Below are 19,321 nucleotides of genomic sequence, written 5' to 3' on the forward strand. Positions count from 1 at the left end.
ATCCATTTTTAGAGCTGATTTTTCAGCAAACAAACATCACACACATGTCCACACTCCCTTCTGTATTACTCCCATATCATTCATTTATTTTACTTGTCTCTCTTCCTCATCCTGTTCACATGGTCACATGGGACTATATGTGTGAAAACACCCTTAGTGTCACTGTTGTTTTAGGATTTTTCAGTGATCGGTTGCTACTGTCTTGTGAGAGCAAAGGTGTGCATGTGTGGGGTGGGGCAGGTGGCAGGTGGCGGTTACGACAGTGACATAACCAAAAGAGACCTTTAGGTTGAGCGCTAAAATACTAAGTTACTTAGTTCTGCTTTAAGTTTATTAAAACTTGATCAATAAACCTGATCAGATTCAGTAAACCATTGATCCCTGAGGGGAAACTGGGTGACATTAATGCTGTTCTCATACATCTTTATATGACATAAATAATTAAAAAGGAGCAGTCAGATAATCAGAGTCAGTACAACTTATATCTACCTTTTAATTGTGTCTTACTCATGATTTTAAATAACAGTTTTATTTTTGACATACATTTTTGTTCAATTATGGTTTTCTTTTTTATTATTAGTATTCATTTTGTTTCCTCACAGGAGTTAAAAACTAACATTTTCAGAAAAAAAAATTATTAATATTTCTAAAAAAATAAATAAAATGGAATTTGTCAAAAAAAAAAAAAAATCAAATGGATTTTATAGGGCCATAAGAAATGTTTCCTCTGGGTACTCCTCCCTTCTTCTAAATTGGCCGTAGGAGTGAATGTGAGTGTGTTTGTGTGTGTGTTGCCCTGCAATGGACTGGTGCCCTGTCCGGGGTGTAACCCCACCTAACGGCCATTGTGAGCTGGAGATAGGCACCAGTAGACCCCTACGACCCTGAAAACAGGAACAAGGACATTTTTAAAGCTTTCATTTATTGATTTTCCACTCTCTCTCTCTCTCTCTCTTAGGGGTACACGTACCCCCATTTGACAAACACTGATTAAAAGTATCACTCCACAAACAGCAGGTAAACCAAAGTCCTTTTCTGACTAACATCAGTCATACAGCTAGCACTGGGTCAAAAGCAAAGGTAAAGTCAAGTCTGAAGGTCAGTCTGTGATAAATCCACCCATTTCAACACTTGGAAAAAAAGTGTTAATGAAACAAAACCATGACTAGTTCAAATGTTTTTCCACAACACATGGTTCAAACCTACAATATGAAGGCACACTTTCTGTTTCACTTCCTCCTCTGGCGAACCATAACCAGTTCTTTTACTTTGGAGCATGCACTGACAGGGTATTCCTAACCTCTCTACTTAATCTGCTTTTGTTTTCCTTCTGATAATCTCTGTCACTCCTTGTTTCGTTTATGTGGAAATGAGAACAGAAGTCACTCCCCTCACAGACTCACAGTGCAACAACACAGAGAAAAAGCAGCCTCAAAGACAGAAGCTCTCAGCGTCGAGAAGGAACATTGATCTCTTCAGATTACAGTCCACAAAGAGGTGAGGCATTTATTTGTTTGGTTATTGATCGGATTCGGGATTGTTCTTTGACTTGGAAATACATTTTCAAATTGAAAACCCTCTTATTCAGTGTTATCATTACAGTTTAAGTTGATCATAACGTGTTTTTATATACATTAAGAGTATGATATGTTTTTATATGTTTCTTTTTTTTAGAATTAGCAGCTTTTCATTGAAACAGTTATTTTTACTTAAGCAGCCCTTCTACCCGCGTCAGTCAGAGACTTGATCCTATTGTGTGTTTTATGTGGTGCATATTAAATGCACACATGAAACGTTCATCGTCATATATTCAAACAGGTATTTTCATTTTAAACTAACTAAATGAGTTAAGGCAGACAAAGCGTAGCAGTTCTATTGACACTGTTTTGTCTATCATATAAGAGATAAAATGTCTAAATGAAAAATTCCTAAGATTTGACCTTGAGCTCTGGCAGATTACCAAACAAGTACTGATTATACTTTCATATGAACGCAAGCTCATAGCATACTGTATCACAATTGTGTGTTCTAACAGTAAAGCAATATAATTCTGTTCAGGGTTAGGGTCAATTACACTTTTCAGTTACAATTACATTTTCAATTACCCATATTGAATTACAATACAATTATGGTTACAGTGACCAGCATTTTTTCCAATTACAATTATGTTTTTATCCTCAGAAGGTTAATTACTATTACGTTCTCAATTACTAAAGTTCAATTACAATTAATCACAATTACTGAACCTGAAAAAAAGAATCTAATAAAAGTTAACCTTCCTCTTGTGTTAGCTTCTCTTATAATAACTGGTCCTAAATCCGCTGTAAAATACACCAAAAACAAATATCTATCATCTAATTTATTTTCTATCTATTGGTTACCTTCTTAGGCTTCCCAATCAATGAAAATATAGGTTTTAATGTTTTTGGTGTGGATGTCTGAGTTTTTTTTTGGTGTCAGTATACGCTTCGATTTAATTGTTTTTGTTTATTTGTTTTTAATGGTAAAATGTGGGAAAGCTTGATATGAAACACATTTTGATAAATGTTAACTACATATGTAAAGAACTGTAAAATGGTTCACCAGTTTTGCGTTGGATTATATTTGACAATTTTTATAGAATTTTATACAATTAGAAAGTCAGTTATCCAAACACAATTAGTTTACCAATATTTTTGCTAAAATACACATTTTGATTTCCAGAAAAGATGGCACTTTAAATCTGTACTAAATTTGACTTAAAATGTGCATCTATTCCTGTCTTCTTTGTATTTAAAGAGTTCTGTAATTTTTTATATAATTAAGCTTTTTTTTATAAAAACTGTGATCACTTATTAAACTTATGCCTGTGTCTGTTCTGTAGAGGAATGTAGCTGTTTAATTCTTATTCTAATATTTTTATTACAAAGACAACAAAGAAAAAAATGGGTACAAAAACAGACATTCAGCAAAGCTAATTGATGACTCCTTAATCTTAGAAGCCAAGCTGCTACTTGCCAGGGCGTGGGCTTATAGTAGGCATCTAAACCACCACATGGGATCCTGCTTACTTTGACTATAGATTCAAAACAAACACTTTTTAATGAGACAAAAAAAAAAAAAGAGAATAACAAATGTTACTGTCAAGTTACTGGGCAAGCTGGACGATCCAAACATGCTGATGACACAGAAAAAGCAGTCAATAAAAAAAAAAAAACCCTCTGATTATTCCTTTGGTCTAAGTAGGAAGTCACTTACACACCCTTCTATCAAAGACTTCTGCCAAACTGATGCCAGCGGTGTCAATCTCACTAGTGCACACTTATTCCTTTGGAACTCACTGTAAAAGCACTGTAAAGTGTTTAACAGCCATGTCTAGATGTGATTAACAGATTTCACTTCTGTCCAACACAAACAGGTGGCCTCAACAAGTGGAAACAAACACTGGAAGTATCTGACAGACTGCAATCCCTTCAGAAAAGCAGCATTTATAAAAACCATAATCAGGTAAAGCACCACATTATTTCTACTCCCGATAGCTTTAACAAAATAGTGTGGCAACACCTGCTCCAACAACAAAGCATTCATGAGTTCACCCATTTCTGCGTCTTTTTACCCATTTCGGTTTGGGCGTTACCTAATCACATGTTATTACTGGCTTTTAAACTTCCTGAAATCGTGCCAAACATGCTTAATACAGTTAACTTTTGTTATGTGTTTTAGATTTACTGGCTTTATTTAGACCGAATGCACGTGCTGAAATCATTTGAGACTTCACGTCTGTCCATTTGCTAAAGTTGCTACAAACTAAGCCACATGTTTTGGTTGGAAAATTGTTTTCAAAGCATGATATCGTTACAAAATATGTCAGATTTTACCTCCTGAAATGGAAATACAATAGTTAGATGACACAGACTAACCCCCTTTTGTTATTTAGCATTACATCCTATTTCGCCAGAGAATTGACATTTTCGTGTTTTTTCACCCGTTCATGATGAAAAATTGTGGTCAGATACGTGATTTGTCACAAAACATGCATGTGAGAATATTATCTTCCTTGTCATCATAGAATTTCTGCTTTGTTTTGTAAAAAAAAAAAAAAAAAAAAAGCCTTATATATATTTCATGAAGTGAATTCACTTTGTTCCACTCAGTTTTCCCATTACAACACTGATATTTTAATATTGAGATAACAATTCCTTACATTGTCGTTTGTAGCCGTTTATCACATTAATGTTATTATTGAAAAGCACATTACATCACATTAACACTTTCTGATTAATTTTCACAGGATGGAGAACATGTCGATCGTTTGCATGGTTTTGCTTCTTGCACCGTCCTTGGCCTCAGCTGTACAAACACTGAAAACCCTAAATGACCTCCATCAAATGTACCTTGGTAAATATGTGCCCAAGCACACTGCTGTGCTACTCTACTGGTTTACCAATACAGTTGACATTGACAACAACCACAACATATGGTTGACCTTTGATCCAAATAGTGGTGAATACGGCTCCCATCACTATGGCAACTATGAGAGACTGTTGGATCCGTTGCCTTTGGGACACGTCAGATACCAGTATTACACCGTTGGGAATATCAACCATAGAGCAACAGAAGAGCTTCCACATTATGTGGTCGACACAAGGGATGAGTACAATGAAGGCAACATTAACCGGATCATATTCAGAGTCATCCAGTCAAATTTGGGAAGACAGAGGATCGATCAAGTCTATATTACGCAGCATTATCGAGGCTCTGAGCGCAGCAATGCCTATGATCCACAGTATACGTTTCAGGTCCATGTGAATCTTTTAAGACAAATTCGAGAGTTTTCAAGCGTCAGAAATCAAATGAATTCACTGAGAAACTTCAGAGACCGCTTAGAAATTGATGCCAACGATTTTCAGCTGAGGGATATCAGCAACATTTGGGGTGACGTTGCCGGTCTGGGACTATTTCTCTTTATTGTATTTTGTGAAAATTACTCCTACAAACGAAAGAAGCAACCGCGACCTGCAGCGCCTAAGAGAACGCAACCCGATTATGTGGTCAACATCCCAGAAAGAGGAAACAACCATGTCAATATAGGTCAATTCTGTTCCATAGCTGTTGAGGACCACAATAATGGAATCATTCTCAAAGTGACAGTAAACACATGTGGCAAAGCTAAAATTATTTGGAAAAACATTCCTCTGGTTTACCTTCGAGAAAAGGTGATGGTAGTGCTTTACAAGAATGACAATGATGATGAAGTCCTGGCAAAGCACTGTATTGGAAACAAAAAATCAGGCACATATGAAACATCAATCTCTGTGAGCGATGGCTTTCAGGTTCGCCTGCATGCAGTTGTAACAAAATGCTTCTTCTGGTCATCAAGGGGGAGGGAGCTCCAAAGAGGTCCTGAGTTTGAGAGTCCCAAACCAGTTGACATTTCAAACTACAACGCAAAACTGCAGCTCTTTGTAGAAGACGGAAAGGCCTGTGCTCGCATATATGTAAAGAAGACTTTCTATGAATGGATGTCTGAGTTTGAGAAGTCTTGGGTTGGCTTCTACAGCTCTGCTCATAAGGCCACTGGCAGTTATGAATGGTGGCAATGGCAATGGGTAAGAAAATTTAAGCAAAATGTTAGTCTGGAGAATTCAAGCTATAGTGTTTACGAGTACCGTTCAAGTATGACTGCTGCTCCTGGAGTTCAAATACGTTTTATTCTGCAAGGGGAAGAAGATGAGGCAAGCACCCCTTCCTGGGAGGAAGTTTTTTAAAAAAAGACACTTTTTTTTTTTACTTCAATCAAGGTATAAATGACACACGCAAAAACTTAGATAGATATGTCATCTCCATTAGTGTATGGTGCAGTGTTTGATAAATCATCAGTTTAATGTTTTGTGTGAACTTGTTCAAACTTTGGTTCTCTTCATATTGAAATACTTCATTTGTTTGACATTCGTAACCAACTCTTTCTGGACTTCTGTTTGTGACGGATCCGGGAATGTGGAGATGTTTTATACGTAGCCTTCAAAACTTCTCCCTAGAGAGAGGAGATAGATAGATATGTCATGTATTCATTAAGGATGTCCCAATGCAACTTTTTCACTTCCAATATGATACCGATATTGCAGCCTTGAGTATTGACTGATACAGATATCAAACCGATATCAGCGCAAATCATACATACTTTTATGACTTATTTTGTAGTGTGGAATGTTGGAATGGAATCTTTTTCACATGGCTTTTAAGATCTGTATCTTGTAATATTGCATGCCAAAAAAATGATGTGGCTACGCAAGCGTAGTCGAGATCAAACAGGCTAATTCTAGAGCGATTGTTTTTGCCGGTCTCGTAGCGTTTCCAATCAAAGTTTAGAGCGATCAGGGGAGCTGTGAACGCAACTGTTCTTGTAGCGGATAAAAAGGAGATGACATCGACCGCACGGCGTTGTGGGAGGTCATCAAGAACCGGCGATGGTGCAAAACAGGGCTTTAAAAGCTCCAAAAGTCGCATACCTGGATGTTAGGCTGCTTGGAATTGGCTCAATGCAATGCTGATTGAATACAATTAACCTTTTTTACTTTCACACCTCCATACAACTTACTGTCTGCCTGTCACTTTGTGTAAATCTCTTCCTCAATTTTAAATGAAAAAAAGAAAAACAACCTCTATCCCAGAAAATATGCTGTGCTGACATTTTCGGGTAATATTTAGCTACTTCTGACATAAGCCGAAGTCCGACCCTAGATTTATGAAACAACTGCTGTCTAAAGTTGCACTGATTTATTTTGCCTTTTTTATTTCTCATTTTTACTGTGCTTTAACTTCATTTTTTCTTATGAGCTGCAAACTCTATCAATGTTTTCTATACAGATTGTATTTTGTTTGAAGAGAACTCTGTTGTATTTGGTGTTGATCATGAACCTTTGAATTAAATGCTTTCATTTTAAAAACAACAGTACAGACAATCATGTTAAAGAGAGACATACTGAATGTGTTGTAATGACGTCAGGGGTAAGAAGACAATGCAGAAGAAATGATAATCTAACCCAGTTGTTAAAAAAACCAAGGCATGTCAGCTTTAAGTGAATCTTAAACTAAGCATATGCTGTGTACCATTTTGTGAAAAGCTGAATTAATTGTTTGTGAAATGTTCGTTTTTTTCTCCTTTTAATAAAACATTGTTTTCTACCAGTCAAGGTTATTTTTCATGAGTTTGGGGGGGGGGGGGTGAAAGTTAACAGTTTTATGATTCAAGATCATTTTCTTCCCTTGTGATACCCTCTTTACTCCAAACCAGTTCCCAAAAAAGAGTGAATAATAGCGTCTTTGTTTGAAATGCAGGAGAATAAAGCCATGTTTAACTGTGACACCACTCAGCAGGCCAGCACAAGACTGAACAGATCATCAGATAAAGTCTTCATCAAAAGCAGTCTCAAGACAGATTTCAGAGGCTTAAGTCAGACAATTGAAGTTAACAGCGAATGGCTGAGGAGTCATCCTTACCTAAACTCTGTCACTGATTGGCTTACCATGGAATTTCACTCCACCTTTAGCCAATCATCATTATTTGTATGTCCGTGTAAGCCCTCCCCTTCCCCTTACTTACCTTAGCTGGGTCAAAACAGTTATAAGCTATATAGGCTATATGTACAAAGTAACGAGCCTTTTTGGGAAATGTAAGGAGTAGAAAGTAACGATATTTATGTTGAAAAGACAGACACTTTATTTGTAAATTTTCCACTATCTCTCTATCAAGTACCCCCTGTAGTGCCATCGCGTACCGTTATGGGTACACGTACCCCCATTTGATAAACATTAATAAATGTGTCATTTTTCATCAGCAAATTTAACCCAGAATTGTCTTTCTGATAAGACGTTATTGAGCTAAAAATATGAATATTAATACCATATATCGCCATTTAGAGAAAAAATTACGAGATATAAGATTTGGTTTTTAAGTTTCTACATGAGATGTTTACTGTACGCAAGGGAACCGTGGCAACGATTTATTACCAAAAATAAACGTTTGGGGTTGAAAGTAACTAGTAACTTTTACTTTGAGTACTGGTTAATTGAGCTACTTTTTACTTGTACTTCTAGAATATATCAGTTTTAGCAGCAAACTGTGTGTCAGTTGGGATTACAAGACAAGAAACGAACATAACATACAGACACACACAAGTTGTCAAAATAGCTTTCACCAACTGTGTGAGATGTATCACAACCATTGCAATATTAACAGTCAAGTTAATCAACAGGAAATGGATGCATACACAATGACTGTGCAAGCTTATGTGCGTGCGTGTGTAGCATGAGGTCACATCCTGCCAAGGCACTACAACAGCTGTGCTCATTTTTATAGCTGACAAACACAAAGGCACAAATCATTCCAGCACCTTGTGTTACCTCGTTCAGACATCAGGAATTCCATCATTAATGCTCTATCAATATTAACACCTGCATTATACATTTTCTAAACAGAAGCACCAGTAACTAAAAACTGCTTAGACAAATCTATTTGTTTTAAAGAGGCTCAATAATGCCGATTTATATTATTTACGTGAAAAGTAATGGTCAGTCATTATCAGAAAGCACCTTGTTCAGATAATCTAGTTGAAAGTAGTGCTGCACAATTAATCTAATTTTAATCGTGATCACAATTTTGGTTGCCATGATTAAACTATCAAACAATCTGATTGTCAGTAATATTTACATTTAAAATATGGGTTCTTCACTCTGTAATAATGTATTTATTCTGTACAATTTAAAATTTTGGGTTAATTTTTTATTAATATTTTTTGTATAAATGTTATTTAAAGCTTCATTTTGCCCTGTAAACTGCACACACGTTTGTTTAAAAGTAGTGTAATAAAAACAGAATTTTAAAATAAATAATTAATAAATAATTAGGGTCCAAGCAACAACAGTGGGTAGGACCCTAATGTAATGCACCTCGTTTTTATTATCATTATTCTTACAGAAAAGTGATCACATTTTTGAGGGCCTAAACACGTTCAAAAACTCATGTAAATGTGAACGCATATTAGGACTGGCAAAAAATGTGATATTTTGGGGGAATTGCACATGTGAATGGCAAAATGACTCAATAGGGAACTCATACAATTCGTTTCACGTACAACTATGAAATTCTGTAGATTTTTGACATCATCACTGTAGAGGTAGAACTGATGACATCATCACTGTAGAGGTAGAACTTTAACAGAATTTGTAAAAGCATTTATTACCGCCGCCAACATACAGTGATGATGTCATCAGATAGACCAGGGGTGTCAAACTCATTTTAGTTCAGGGGCCAAATGAGGAGCAGTTTGATCTCTAGTAGACCACAGATTTTATGTAGGAATGAGTAATTTTAACATTATTGTGCCCTAAGTTTACATTTCTACAGTACTTATACATACAATACTAAATATGTATGAAAGCAGGCAATAAGTGACAGATATCAGTCCCAACAGATCTTTTAAATACATTTTCCTAGATTTTGTGACCAATTTCTATTTAATTAAGGTAAATATGTCATTATTTGAGGAAAATTGAAGGATTTTGTAAGAATTTGGGTTTTTTTCAACAATTTAACATTAAAAATGACTACAATCATGTGTTATAAGCACCAGGAAAACTGTGAACACCTTCAAATATTGTTGAGTTTCATTTACACAATGATTAATGTTTTTTCTGTAATTTATATTTGCTCTTGCGGGCCAAATTAGATGCTCCAAAGGGCCTGATTTGGCCCCTAGGCCATGAGTTTGACAATTTTGAGTAAGAACATTGGAACATTATTGGTTCTACCTGGGTAATCACTGCACTATGTAGTCATGTGCACACCAGAGCCAATCACTGGAGAGCCCACCCTTTTTGGAACATACAGTAATCATCAGGCCACTCTTTAAAATGTTCAAAAATCCATGGCATTTCTCTCATCCTCCTGGGCACACCTTTAGCTCTACAAACATGAAAATTAACTCATTTGTACTGTCAAGCCTTGTGATTCTCCAATACAAAAAATATAATCTAATATTCTAATGTTCCAATGTTCAAAAATGGGTGGGGCATGGGGGTGGGCTCTCCAGTGATTGGATTAGAACACTGGAACAAAAGGATGACATCATCACTGTATGTTCCAAAATAGGTGGGGCAGGAAGGTGGGCTCTCCAGTGATTGGCTCTGGCGCGCACGTGGCTACGGTGTGCAGTGATTAGCCACCTATAGGTAAAAGGAAATCATGGGCATTATATTTTCACAGAACACTGCAGGTGATATAATCCTTGAAAATGGGTCAGCTACGTCTCAACACTTTAACATTACTGCCACACCCCGACATGCAACACACCTCAACGTGCACCACGTCCCAAAATGGGTGTGGTTGCGAGGGCCCGTTCATCGCTGCTTGCAGCTTTAATTGTGATTATAATCGTGATTACATGATTGATCAAAGTTATTTGTTCAATTAGTGAATGTGATGATGAATGTAGTTATAGTGTTACTAATGCTTGGTATAGGTCCTCCACTAATAAATACTCACACATACAGAACACTGTAGAGACAATAAATAACATTTGACTTCAAAGACTGATTCCAAGATGCACTTTTCAAATTTAAATGAAGTATTATGTGGGACCTGAAGTAATATTGGAACACACGCGGAAGACACGTGCACGCACACACGTGGAGGATGCACTACTTCTATTATTACAACACGGGGCCCCTACGCTCAACAGCGTTGGCGAGAACCCTAGAAATAATCGTGCAGCCCAAGGTGAAGGTTTTATTTTGGGTCTTAAATCACCAAAAAAAGAATATTTTCCCTCTTCTGTAGGAAATCTCTGCATCAGACCATATTATGGTTGCATCTCTCTGCCCTGCCTAGTGCACACTAACCCTCTTCTCCATTTTGACTGCCTGCTAAACCCCTCCTTTCACACGCAGGGCTGAATAGGACGATGGTAATCTGAGCCAAATGTGGCACACTTTACGGCCTCCTACTTCCTGTCTTACTTCCTTATATGCACAGTGCCACATTTCACATTCAGTGCACAAATTGTAGAAAACTTAGTAAATAGCCTAAAAAAAGAGATGGGGAAAAAAGTGTCCGATCCACAACAGCACAAAGTTAAGGTTGATCTGGGAGTTTCTATTTTATGAGCTCCAGATTTGGAATGAATCACATGTCTTGCCTTTGCAGTCATACAAGCAAACCACAAGTACAGCTGTTTCCCTGGATTAAACACAAACACATGCAGAAGCTCACAACTGGGATACAAGTGTAAAGATGAGCTGCCCTTAAATAAGCCCCAAAGTACAAATTCAGAGGTAAAGTCTATGCAAAAAAAGTTTTTCTTGTACACAATGAGAAAACACTGAACCTTTCCAATACAGAAAAGAAAAGCAAAACAGAGCAGAAAGAAAACAAGGTCACAAGTTGACCATAAAAGAATACAGATTAACCAGAACTATAATCCATGTATATATACACGTCTTCTTCACCATTATTGAAAGAAATATATGCCCATTGAGGAGTGGAAGAAGAAAGTCACAGGATGTGAAGTTGGTGATAATTCCTTTAAAAAAATGAATATTTTTGAAAAGGGAACCATAGCCAAAATGTCATCAGTATACAGTACAAACAAGAATAAAATACATTGCATCATCTTGGATCATGTGTGTGAGTGTGTTGGTTGTTTTCTTTCGATAAAACCTTTAAAAAAAAAAAAAATCAGTGGTAAGTAAATCTAAGATTAATAAGTTTCAAAACACACTGCAGTGTGTAAAAGACAGACCTAATTAAAACCAGTATATAGTTGATTTTAGTTAAGCTAAAACAAACCTCTCTTCAGTACAGCCATTAGTTCAAAATTATTGTAATGAGACATCAGTATACTTTACCAAATAAAAATGAACACTTTGAACAAGGTGGACAAGTGAGATGCAATAGTTGTAATGCAATTAGTTTGAAACACAAACAAATGCATTTTTTTATAATCTAATGGAAGCTTCAGATAGAAGTCCTGCAAGTTCCTTAGATCTGAATCAAATATTAGTCAAAAAAAAACATTGAAAAGTCCATCCATGTTTCTATAGTGACCACTACTCCACAACTGTATGCAATGGGTGGGTACATCAACATTCTGATCGTTTTGCATACCCCAGTTATTTCACTGCTGCCCCCAGAGGCACACTGTAACTCTCATCATCCTCACTGACCTACATTCACAACAAAAACAACCACCAAATATTCAAATGATTTAGGCCTTTCTGTTTGATCAGCAATGCTGATTGGATTAAAATATTGAACAAAGTTAAGCAAGTAAAACAGACTGAGTTTGTGTTTTATCAAAGTACAAATCAGTCAAAGTTTAATCACTATCTCCACAACAATGTGGTTCCAAGTTGTTGTTAAAGTGAATTTGCAGCAGCAACCACAAGCATAAAACAGAGCAGCATCTGTGAGCAGATCAGATCCAAACTCCACAAATGGACACCTCCCATCACACTATCTTCTTTAAACAGACACCACTGTGTGATTCTAAGTGGAAAATTAGATAAATGCTTTATCCCACAGAAATAGAAATGTCATCAAATTGGCCTTATTCTGTGTGCAGATAATGTTCTACAGAAGCATCCGTGTCCATTTACTGAGACGCCATCACAGATGGTTTGTTTGGAAAGGTTGTAAACAGAAAATACCAACAAGCCACTGGCATCACCACAGCATGTACTCACTCTCTGTTGGTCGAGTCTGGACGACCTCTGCAACAGGCGACTGCATCCTTTCCATCCGTGGCTCAGACAGCGAGGGCAGGGGGGCCACGGGCACCGGTGGGGGATGGTTGTTGTTTTCCAACTCGATGCCTGGCACCAAACCGTCCAACTGCCTGAAGACAGGCACCTCTGGCTTCTTGAAGGTCCCGTCCACCGGGCTGAGGCTGGGGGACAGGGTGTCTGCTCTTCTCTGGGGGGGCTCTGGGATCCTGGAGATGGGGGTGGAGGAAAGTTGTGCGTCCATCCTCCTGGGAGGTGCTGGGGGCTCGTGGGGTCGCGTGATGCTGACCTCTGCTCTCCTGTTTGTGCCACTTGAGATGGAATTGGGGTTTCCGTCTAAGGCAGTACTCCGATTACTGAGGCTGACCTCAGGCCGTCTGAGGCCGAAGCGGGCGATGCCGGCGCTGGGAGAGTTATCGATCTGCTTGGACGAAACCTCAATGGACATTTCTGTACGGCGAGACGAGGCCGAGTCTGGGTTACGACCACCGGACAACTCAATGCGTCTCATACCGGTCTTTGGGGAGCGTGGATTGGAGGACTCTGAAGGGGATCGGGAGGAGTAGTCGGAGTTGCGGGAGCTCAAGTCGTAGCTCCGCTGACTGGATGTAGAAGACGTGGATGTGCGGAGGGGAACGGTGGTACGGCGGGAGAGCGATGACGGGTGAGCGGATGTATCAGATTCCTCCACCTCGAATGATCGTTTCAACGCTGCAGAAGAAAGAACATGAGGTCAGAAAAAATAAAACTGTATATGCTTTGTCACACCAACTAGGAATGTTCGATATTATCCAATACTAAATTTCTGATATTACCTAAACCCTAGGTTCCCAATGTGGGGTACGCAAATTGTCATAGAGGGTACGTGAAAACAACATTAAAAACTAGAATATAAATAGACCAGTAGTCAGGAGCCTCCATGCATTGCCACAAATTACACATTGGCCTTAGTGGTGACAGAGAAACAATCTTAAGCTACATTGATTAGTGCAAATAAAATGTGTTGTCAAGACTTTGATGCCCTTTGCCACCACGTACTTGTGTAAAAGTGGATTTTCATCTTTGACAAACCTGAAAACTAAATACAGAAAAAGAGTGCATGGAGAACGATTTAAGAGTCAGACTCTCAAATTCAGCCAAACATTGCAGAGTTACGCACATCCTCTTAACCTCACCCTTCTCATTAAAGTTGTAGCGAGTTGTAATTCACAGTTTCAGGGTGATGAAAAAGAAACTTTTAATTAAATAAATTGAGTTATAATTCTAAATTAGGGATGCACCAAAATGAGAATTTGAAGCCGAATACTGAAATATGGTTGTTAAGTTTTTCACTATTTTTTAATATTTGTTTTAAATGGTTTAGATACAGTGATATACATTCCTTTAGCCTCTTTCAGAGGAACAAAGTGGAAAAAGTTCTGTTTCCTCCCTCCCTTGTCATTCCACATGTGGCAGGTGATCAGGCCACTGGCACACACATTTTGTATAAAGTCAGCTCTAAACAGGACAGATGGATTTTGCCCACATTGGCAGGTGACGTCACCTAACACGCCTCCTAGAATGTGAGCTCCTCCCTCTCCAACTATCTAACAGCTAAAACACTGCTGTTTAATATAGAATATATATTATAATTTATTGCCTTATATGTAAATACAAACTGCACTAGTTTTTCTGCTGCCGATCATGTTGGGAGTCACTGCTTAGAGCCACTGACCCATTGTTTACACACATCAGCTGTTAGCACTCCATGCTAATGCTACACCAGCCTATGTAGTGAGACCCAGTGTAGTGTGAGGAGGAAACGATGAGGATGTTTACGGATTCGTGGCTCACAGCGCTAACAACGGTGGACGGTTTCCAACTTTTACACGGTGACAGATGAGGAACCCCATGGTTATGTCATTGCCAATCATTATTGCATTTTATGGCAAATATCAGCCGATAATCAGTTGGCTTAAAGTTTGTGCACAGCTAAAAAAATAATAATAATAAAAAAATAATAGGAAAAACAAGAGAATAAAAATGATATTTTATCCTGTATATAATGCATACTGCAGTTGAATTTTTGCAATATACAGTTCGTTTTTATTAGGAGGAAAAAAAAAAATAAAATACATTTTTATAGCACTTTCCAAGTGGAAAAGACCAAAGGGAAAATGCTTTCAGACCATATGACACAACCTGCAAAAAAAAAAGTAGGGTACAATTTAAAGCTGAGATTTATTAGAACTTAGAAAGTAGCCTGTTTAACTCTGATGCAAGATGCGAGTAAATCATCTTCAGTTTCACCTAAAACAAAACAAATGAATATACCTTTAATTTAAAGTGTGTTCACTTTATTTGCAATCAGGTTTGAGACCTGCTGAAAATCAAAAAAAAAAAAAAACTTCATGCATCAAATACCACAGCCCTAATGTTTCCTTATACCAGTCACTAAGTATAACAGAAACACACGCACACATAACCTCGCTGGTTTACCTGACTTGACTCGCTTCATGTAGCTCGACAACATGATGTCAGTACTTTCTAATCCAGTCGATGAAAACAATGCATTAGTACCTCCAAGCAGGTCATTGAGGGTGTATCAGCCTTTAAACTGACTCACTATCCTTATTCTACTCCTTCAGTGACTCTCTGCCCTCTCAGTGCACCTGGACACAGGCCACGCCCCTGATTAGCACTGATTGATCAGCTGAAATGAAATGAAACAGGTAAAAAGAAGAAATAATTCTCTTCTCTTATATTTTTTCCACCAGCCCTCCCTAAGGAATGGTAAGAAAAACATAATTAAAGGGAGAATATAAAAAGAGAGGGCAGTGTTACACCTTGGTGAGGAGGAAGGGAACAGGGAAGAGTGAGTCAAGGTAGGACAATGGAAGGGGTGGGGAAGAGTCAACTCATTTTAGATGAGAGTGCAATGGCAATATGGACCAAAATTTATATCTATATATATTTTTCCCAAAATGTTGATATATAATATAAATGTAATATTTTTAACTTAATAAAGTCTGACCAGAAAGATAATTCTGGGTTAAATTTGCTGATGAAAAATGTCACACAGGCACATTTATTAATAAACAGCTGCACAATATGTGCCACTTTTGGCTTTTTCTTTTCTAAGGGACAGCACATGTGAGTGAGTTCTGTAGTGTGGCTTGTTTTGGGGAAGGTCTGTGTGAGGATGCACTCAGTAATCCATCAAACTGTGCTTTTCATGATGTTCTGAGAAGTAACGAAAGCAGCGACTCCTAAAATGAGCATCTATCCATCCATTTTCTGACGTGCTTGTTCCTGTTTTTAGGGTCGTGGGGGTCTGCTGGTGCCTATCTCCAGCTCTCATAGGGCGTTAAGTGGGGATACACCCTGGACAGGGCACCAGTCCATCGCAGAGCAACACACACACAAGCAACCACTCACACTCACTCCTACAGGCAATTTAGAGTCTCTAATCAACCTAACAGTCATGTTTTTGGATTGTGTGAGGAAACCCAGAAAAAACCCATGCAAGCATGGGGAGAAAATGCAAACTCCTCACAGAAAGGACCCACGTGTCCACCCTAGGACTTGAACCCAGGACCTTTTTGCTGTGAGGGGGACGTGCTAACCACTAATCCACCATGTGCCCTCAATACAATATTATATATAGCTAGAATATTTGCATTTCCTGAATAAAATGCAAGTGATGATGCAGGTTTTGGCCCAGCATTAGTCTAGCATTAGCACTAAGCTAGCATTAGCTATGAAATAGCATTAACATTAGCACTAACCTAACATTTACCTAACAATAACATTAAACACGTATTAACACTAACCTAGCATTAGTCTAGCATTAGCACTAACCAAGCATTAGCCATGCAATAGCAATAGCCTAGCATTAGCACTAACCTAGCATTAACACTAACCTAGCATTAGCATTTTGCCTAGAATTGTCACTAACGTAGCATTAGCATTAACATTCGCCTAGCTATAGTATTAACCTAGCATTAGCACTAGCACTAACCTAGCATTGGCACTAACGTAACAATAGCATTAACCTAGCATTAACATCAATCTAACATTATAATTTACCTTCCATTAGCATTCGCCTAGCAATAGCATTTCCCTAGCATTAGCAATAACCTAGCATTAGCATTAGCATTAGTTTAACATTAAAATGTACTTTCCATTAGCATTCGCCTAGCAATAGCATTAACCTAGCATTAGCATTAGAATTAGTCTAACGTTAGAATTTACCTGGCATCAGCATTCGCCTAGCAATAGCATTATCCTAATAGCTGTGTGTGTGCGTGTGCGTGTGCGTGTCAGGGGAGACCACTGGATGATCACTTCACTTATCATAAACAGCGCCATTCTTACGGTATAAAGGGAAGGAGGAGCTGCTGACTCGGGGGTGCAGTGTGGTTACGACAGTAACATAAACACTTTAGGGGGAGCGCTAAGCATAAGTTACTTAGTTCTGCTTTAAGGTCCCCGGTAAGACAACAGAAGTGTCACCGTAAGACAGCAAGAGCTCCCTGGAGTTCCCCGGTAAGAAACAGGCTGTATTATAAAGTGCTACCTTAATAAAAAGCATTGCATTTCAGTTTAAGAGTTTTAAGTACATACTTGCATATTAGCATTACAAAAATATAACAAAGACTTTTAATACCGTACATTTATGGTTTTTGTATTTTATTTTGTTCTATGTGTATGTGCAGTGTTTTCTTTCTTCTAAATCTATCGTTGTACACGTGACCTTTTTCTTTACACCCTGTCAGCTTTTTATGTCACATGTGGCTCACCTCAGCCAAAAAACCTGCAGCATGCACAGCTTGTGATGCATAAACATAAACTAAGGCATCAGGTCCACTTCAGGGATGATGAACCAAGAGTCAATATAAGAACAGAAGAGAGGGACACAAATGCCTCACGTCTGACTATAGAACAGTAAACAATGTCCAAATAGAGCTTAGCTATCTGCTTATTAGTACATGTGATACAGAAAAAACACTACTGTTGTAGCTACAAATGGTCATAAAGAAGATAAATGTGAAATTATACAAAACTGGATGGTCACTTATATTTGTTTATGCAAATGATGTCATGTTGATGTTTTTTGTCCATTCCAAATAAAAGATACAATTAAAAAACAAAGTGAAATTATTTGATGTGTTGCACATTGCATGACCTTGTTGTTTGCTTCATGTTTATGCATGAATAGCAGTGTGTGTGTGTGTGTGTGTGTGTGTGTGTGCATTGTGTTTCAGATCAAACAAGAGATAAAACTACAGGAAGAAGCATCAATACGAACAACATTTTCAAACAGCCATATTCTCTCATCAGATCTGGATTCAAAGGCAATTTCTAAACCAAATTATTCCTGGATTCACTATAGAGCTAAATTACTAGCACACTGGATCACCAAATAAGGAAGACCCTGAGCCAAGCATGAGGTTTTTCATCTAACACTTGGTCAGGCATGAGCTGTATTCATATCTTGTACTGGAAAATAGTTAAAGTGCCAGAAAAAGCACATGATGTAGCCTCTCTGCAGTGCAGCATGTAGCAACTGATCACTACATTTGCTACGCCTCTCCAAGCATGACGGTTGACCTGTTGGCTGGATCAAAAAGATCTAATTGTGTTTACTGTGAGTGAGGGGGAAAACTCTGTGAACTAAGACTAATTAGCAGTAAAAGTCTTCAAATTGTGACAACCTATTCAAACTGTTGCAAGCTGTTTTCTATCAAAGTGTTAAAAAAAACAAAAAACTTTATTGTAGAAACAGAATTTCTAATAAAGTAAAGCTGTGTTCGAAATCAAATACCAACGTACTACACACTACACAATCAATGAGTATATACTGTCTACTATATACTATTAGTATGATTAGGATGCTGAGTATTCCCACTGAAGTATACTTTCAAGTTTACCAAGATGCATTTGGAACCTACAACTACAAAAACCTGAAGCACAATGAGGCTAAATATCTCTGTTGGTAGAATATCAACATGTGGTCAGTAACGCATTACAAGTACTCATGTTACTGTAATCGAGTTTTTTTTTATGGGTACTTGTACTTTTTTCAGTATATTCATAATTAAGCTATTTTACTCTAACTTAAGTACATTTTAAAAGAAGTAAAGTCATTTGTTACATTTCTACACCCAACCTTTGCTGAGTAAATTATTATTATTTGTTTCAAAATGTTCAATGAACAGTGTGAAACTACAAAGAAATGAAATAACCAGACAACAATCAAATTCATCACATCATAGCCAACCAATCAGATTAAATGTACCGTACGGCACCAAAACAGCATTAAATGCTCGTTTATTTTCATAAGTTTAGCCATACTTAGACTCTGAGAATTGTTTTTATTTTGAATTGAATTAATTGGTGTCATTTTATTTAATAAATAACATGACGAGATGTTTACTGTATGCAAGGAAACCATGGCAACCATTTATTACAAAAATAAACATGGGGTGAAAGTAACTAGAAACTTTTACTTTAAATACAATTTAATTGAGCTACTTTTATCTTGTACTTCAGTATTTTATGTATCATCTTTTACTTGTAC

The 19,321-nt window shown here is 37.6% G+C and overlaps 2 protein-coding genes across 5 annotated transcripts in view; one reads left to right on the forward strand and one right to left on the reverse strand.

Annotated features, from left to right (window-relative positions):
* The window catches only part of LOC114467963 (septin-9-like), a 156,527-nt gene that overhangs the window by 62,302 nt on the left and 74,904 nt on the right, over positions 1 to 19,321 (reverse strand). For all 4 annotated transcript variants that reach the window (XM_028454522.1, XM_028454518.1, XM_028454521.1 and 1 more), the window contains one exon: positions 12,721 to 13,470. In XM_028454522.1, coding sequence (XP_028310323.1) covers positions 12,721 to 13,470 — 750 coding nt within the window. The remainder of the gene's footprint in view (positions 1 to 12,720; positions 13,471 to 19,321) is intronic.
* On the forward strand, positions 1,302 to 6,981 carry LOC114467964 (uncharacterized). The gene is made up of 3 exons (XM_028454525.1): positions 1,302 to 1,497; positions 3,398 to 3,486; positions 4,271 to 6,981. The coding sequence occupies exon 3, from the start codon at positions 4,272 to 4,274 to the stop codon at positions 5,745 to 5,747; it is 1,476 nt and encodes a 491-aa protein (XP_028310326.1). The 5' UTR covers positions 1,302 to 1,497; positions 3,398 to 3,486; position 4,271; the 3' UTR covers positions 5,748 to 6,981.

This window comes from Gouania willdenowi, chromosome 8 (genome assembly GCF_900634775.1).
Source record: "Gouania willdenowi chromosome 8, fGouWil2.1, whole genome shotgun sequence".
NCBI classification, from domain to species: domain Eukaryota; kingdom Metazoa; phylum Chordata; class Actinopteri; order Blenniiformes; family Gobiesocidae; genus Gouania; species Gouania willdenowi.

Excerpts from the sequence above, each read along its gene's own strand:
- LOC114467964 (XM_028454525.1), top strand. The coding sequence starts at position 4,272 with ATGGAGAACATGTCGATCGTTTGCATGGTTTTGCTTCTTGCACCGTCC.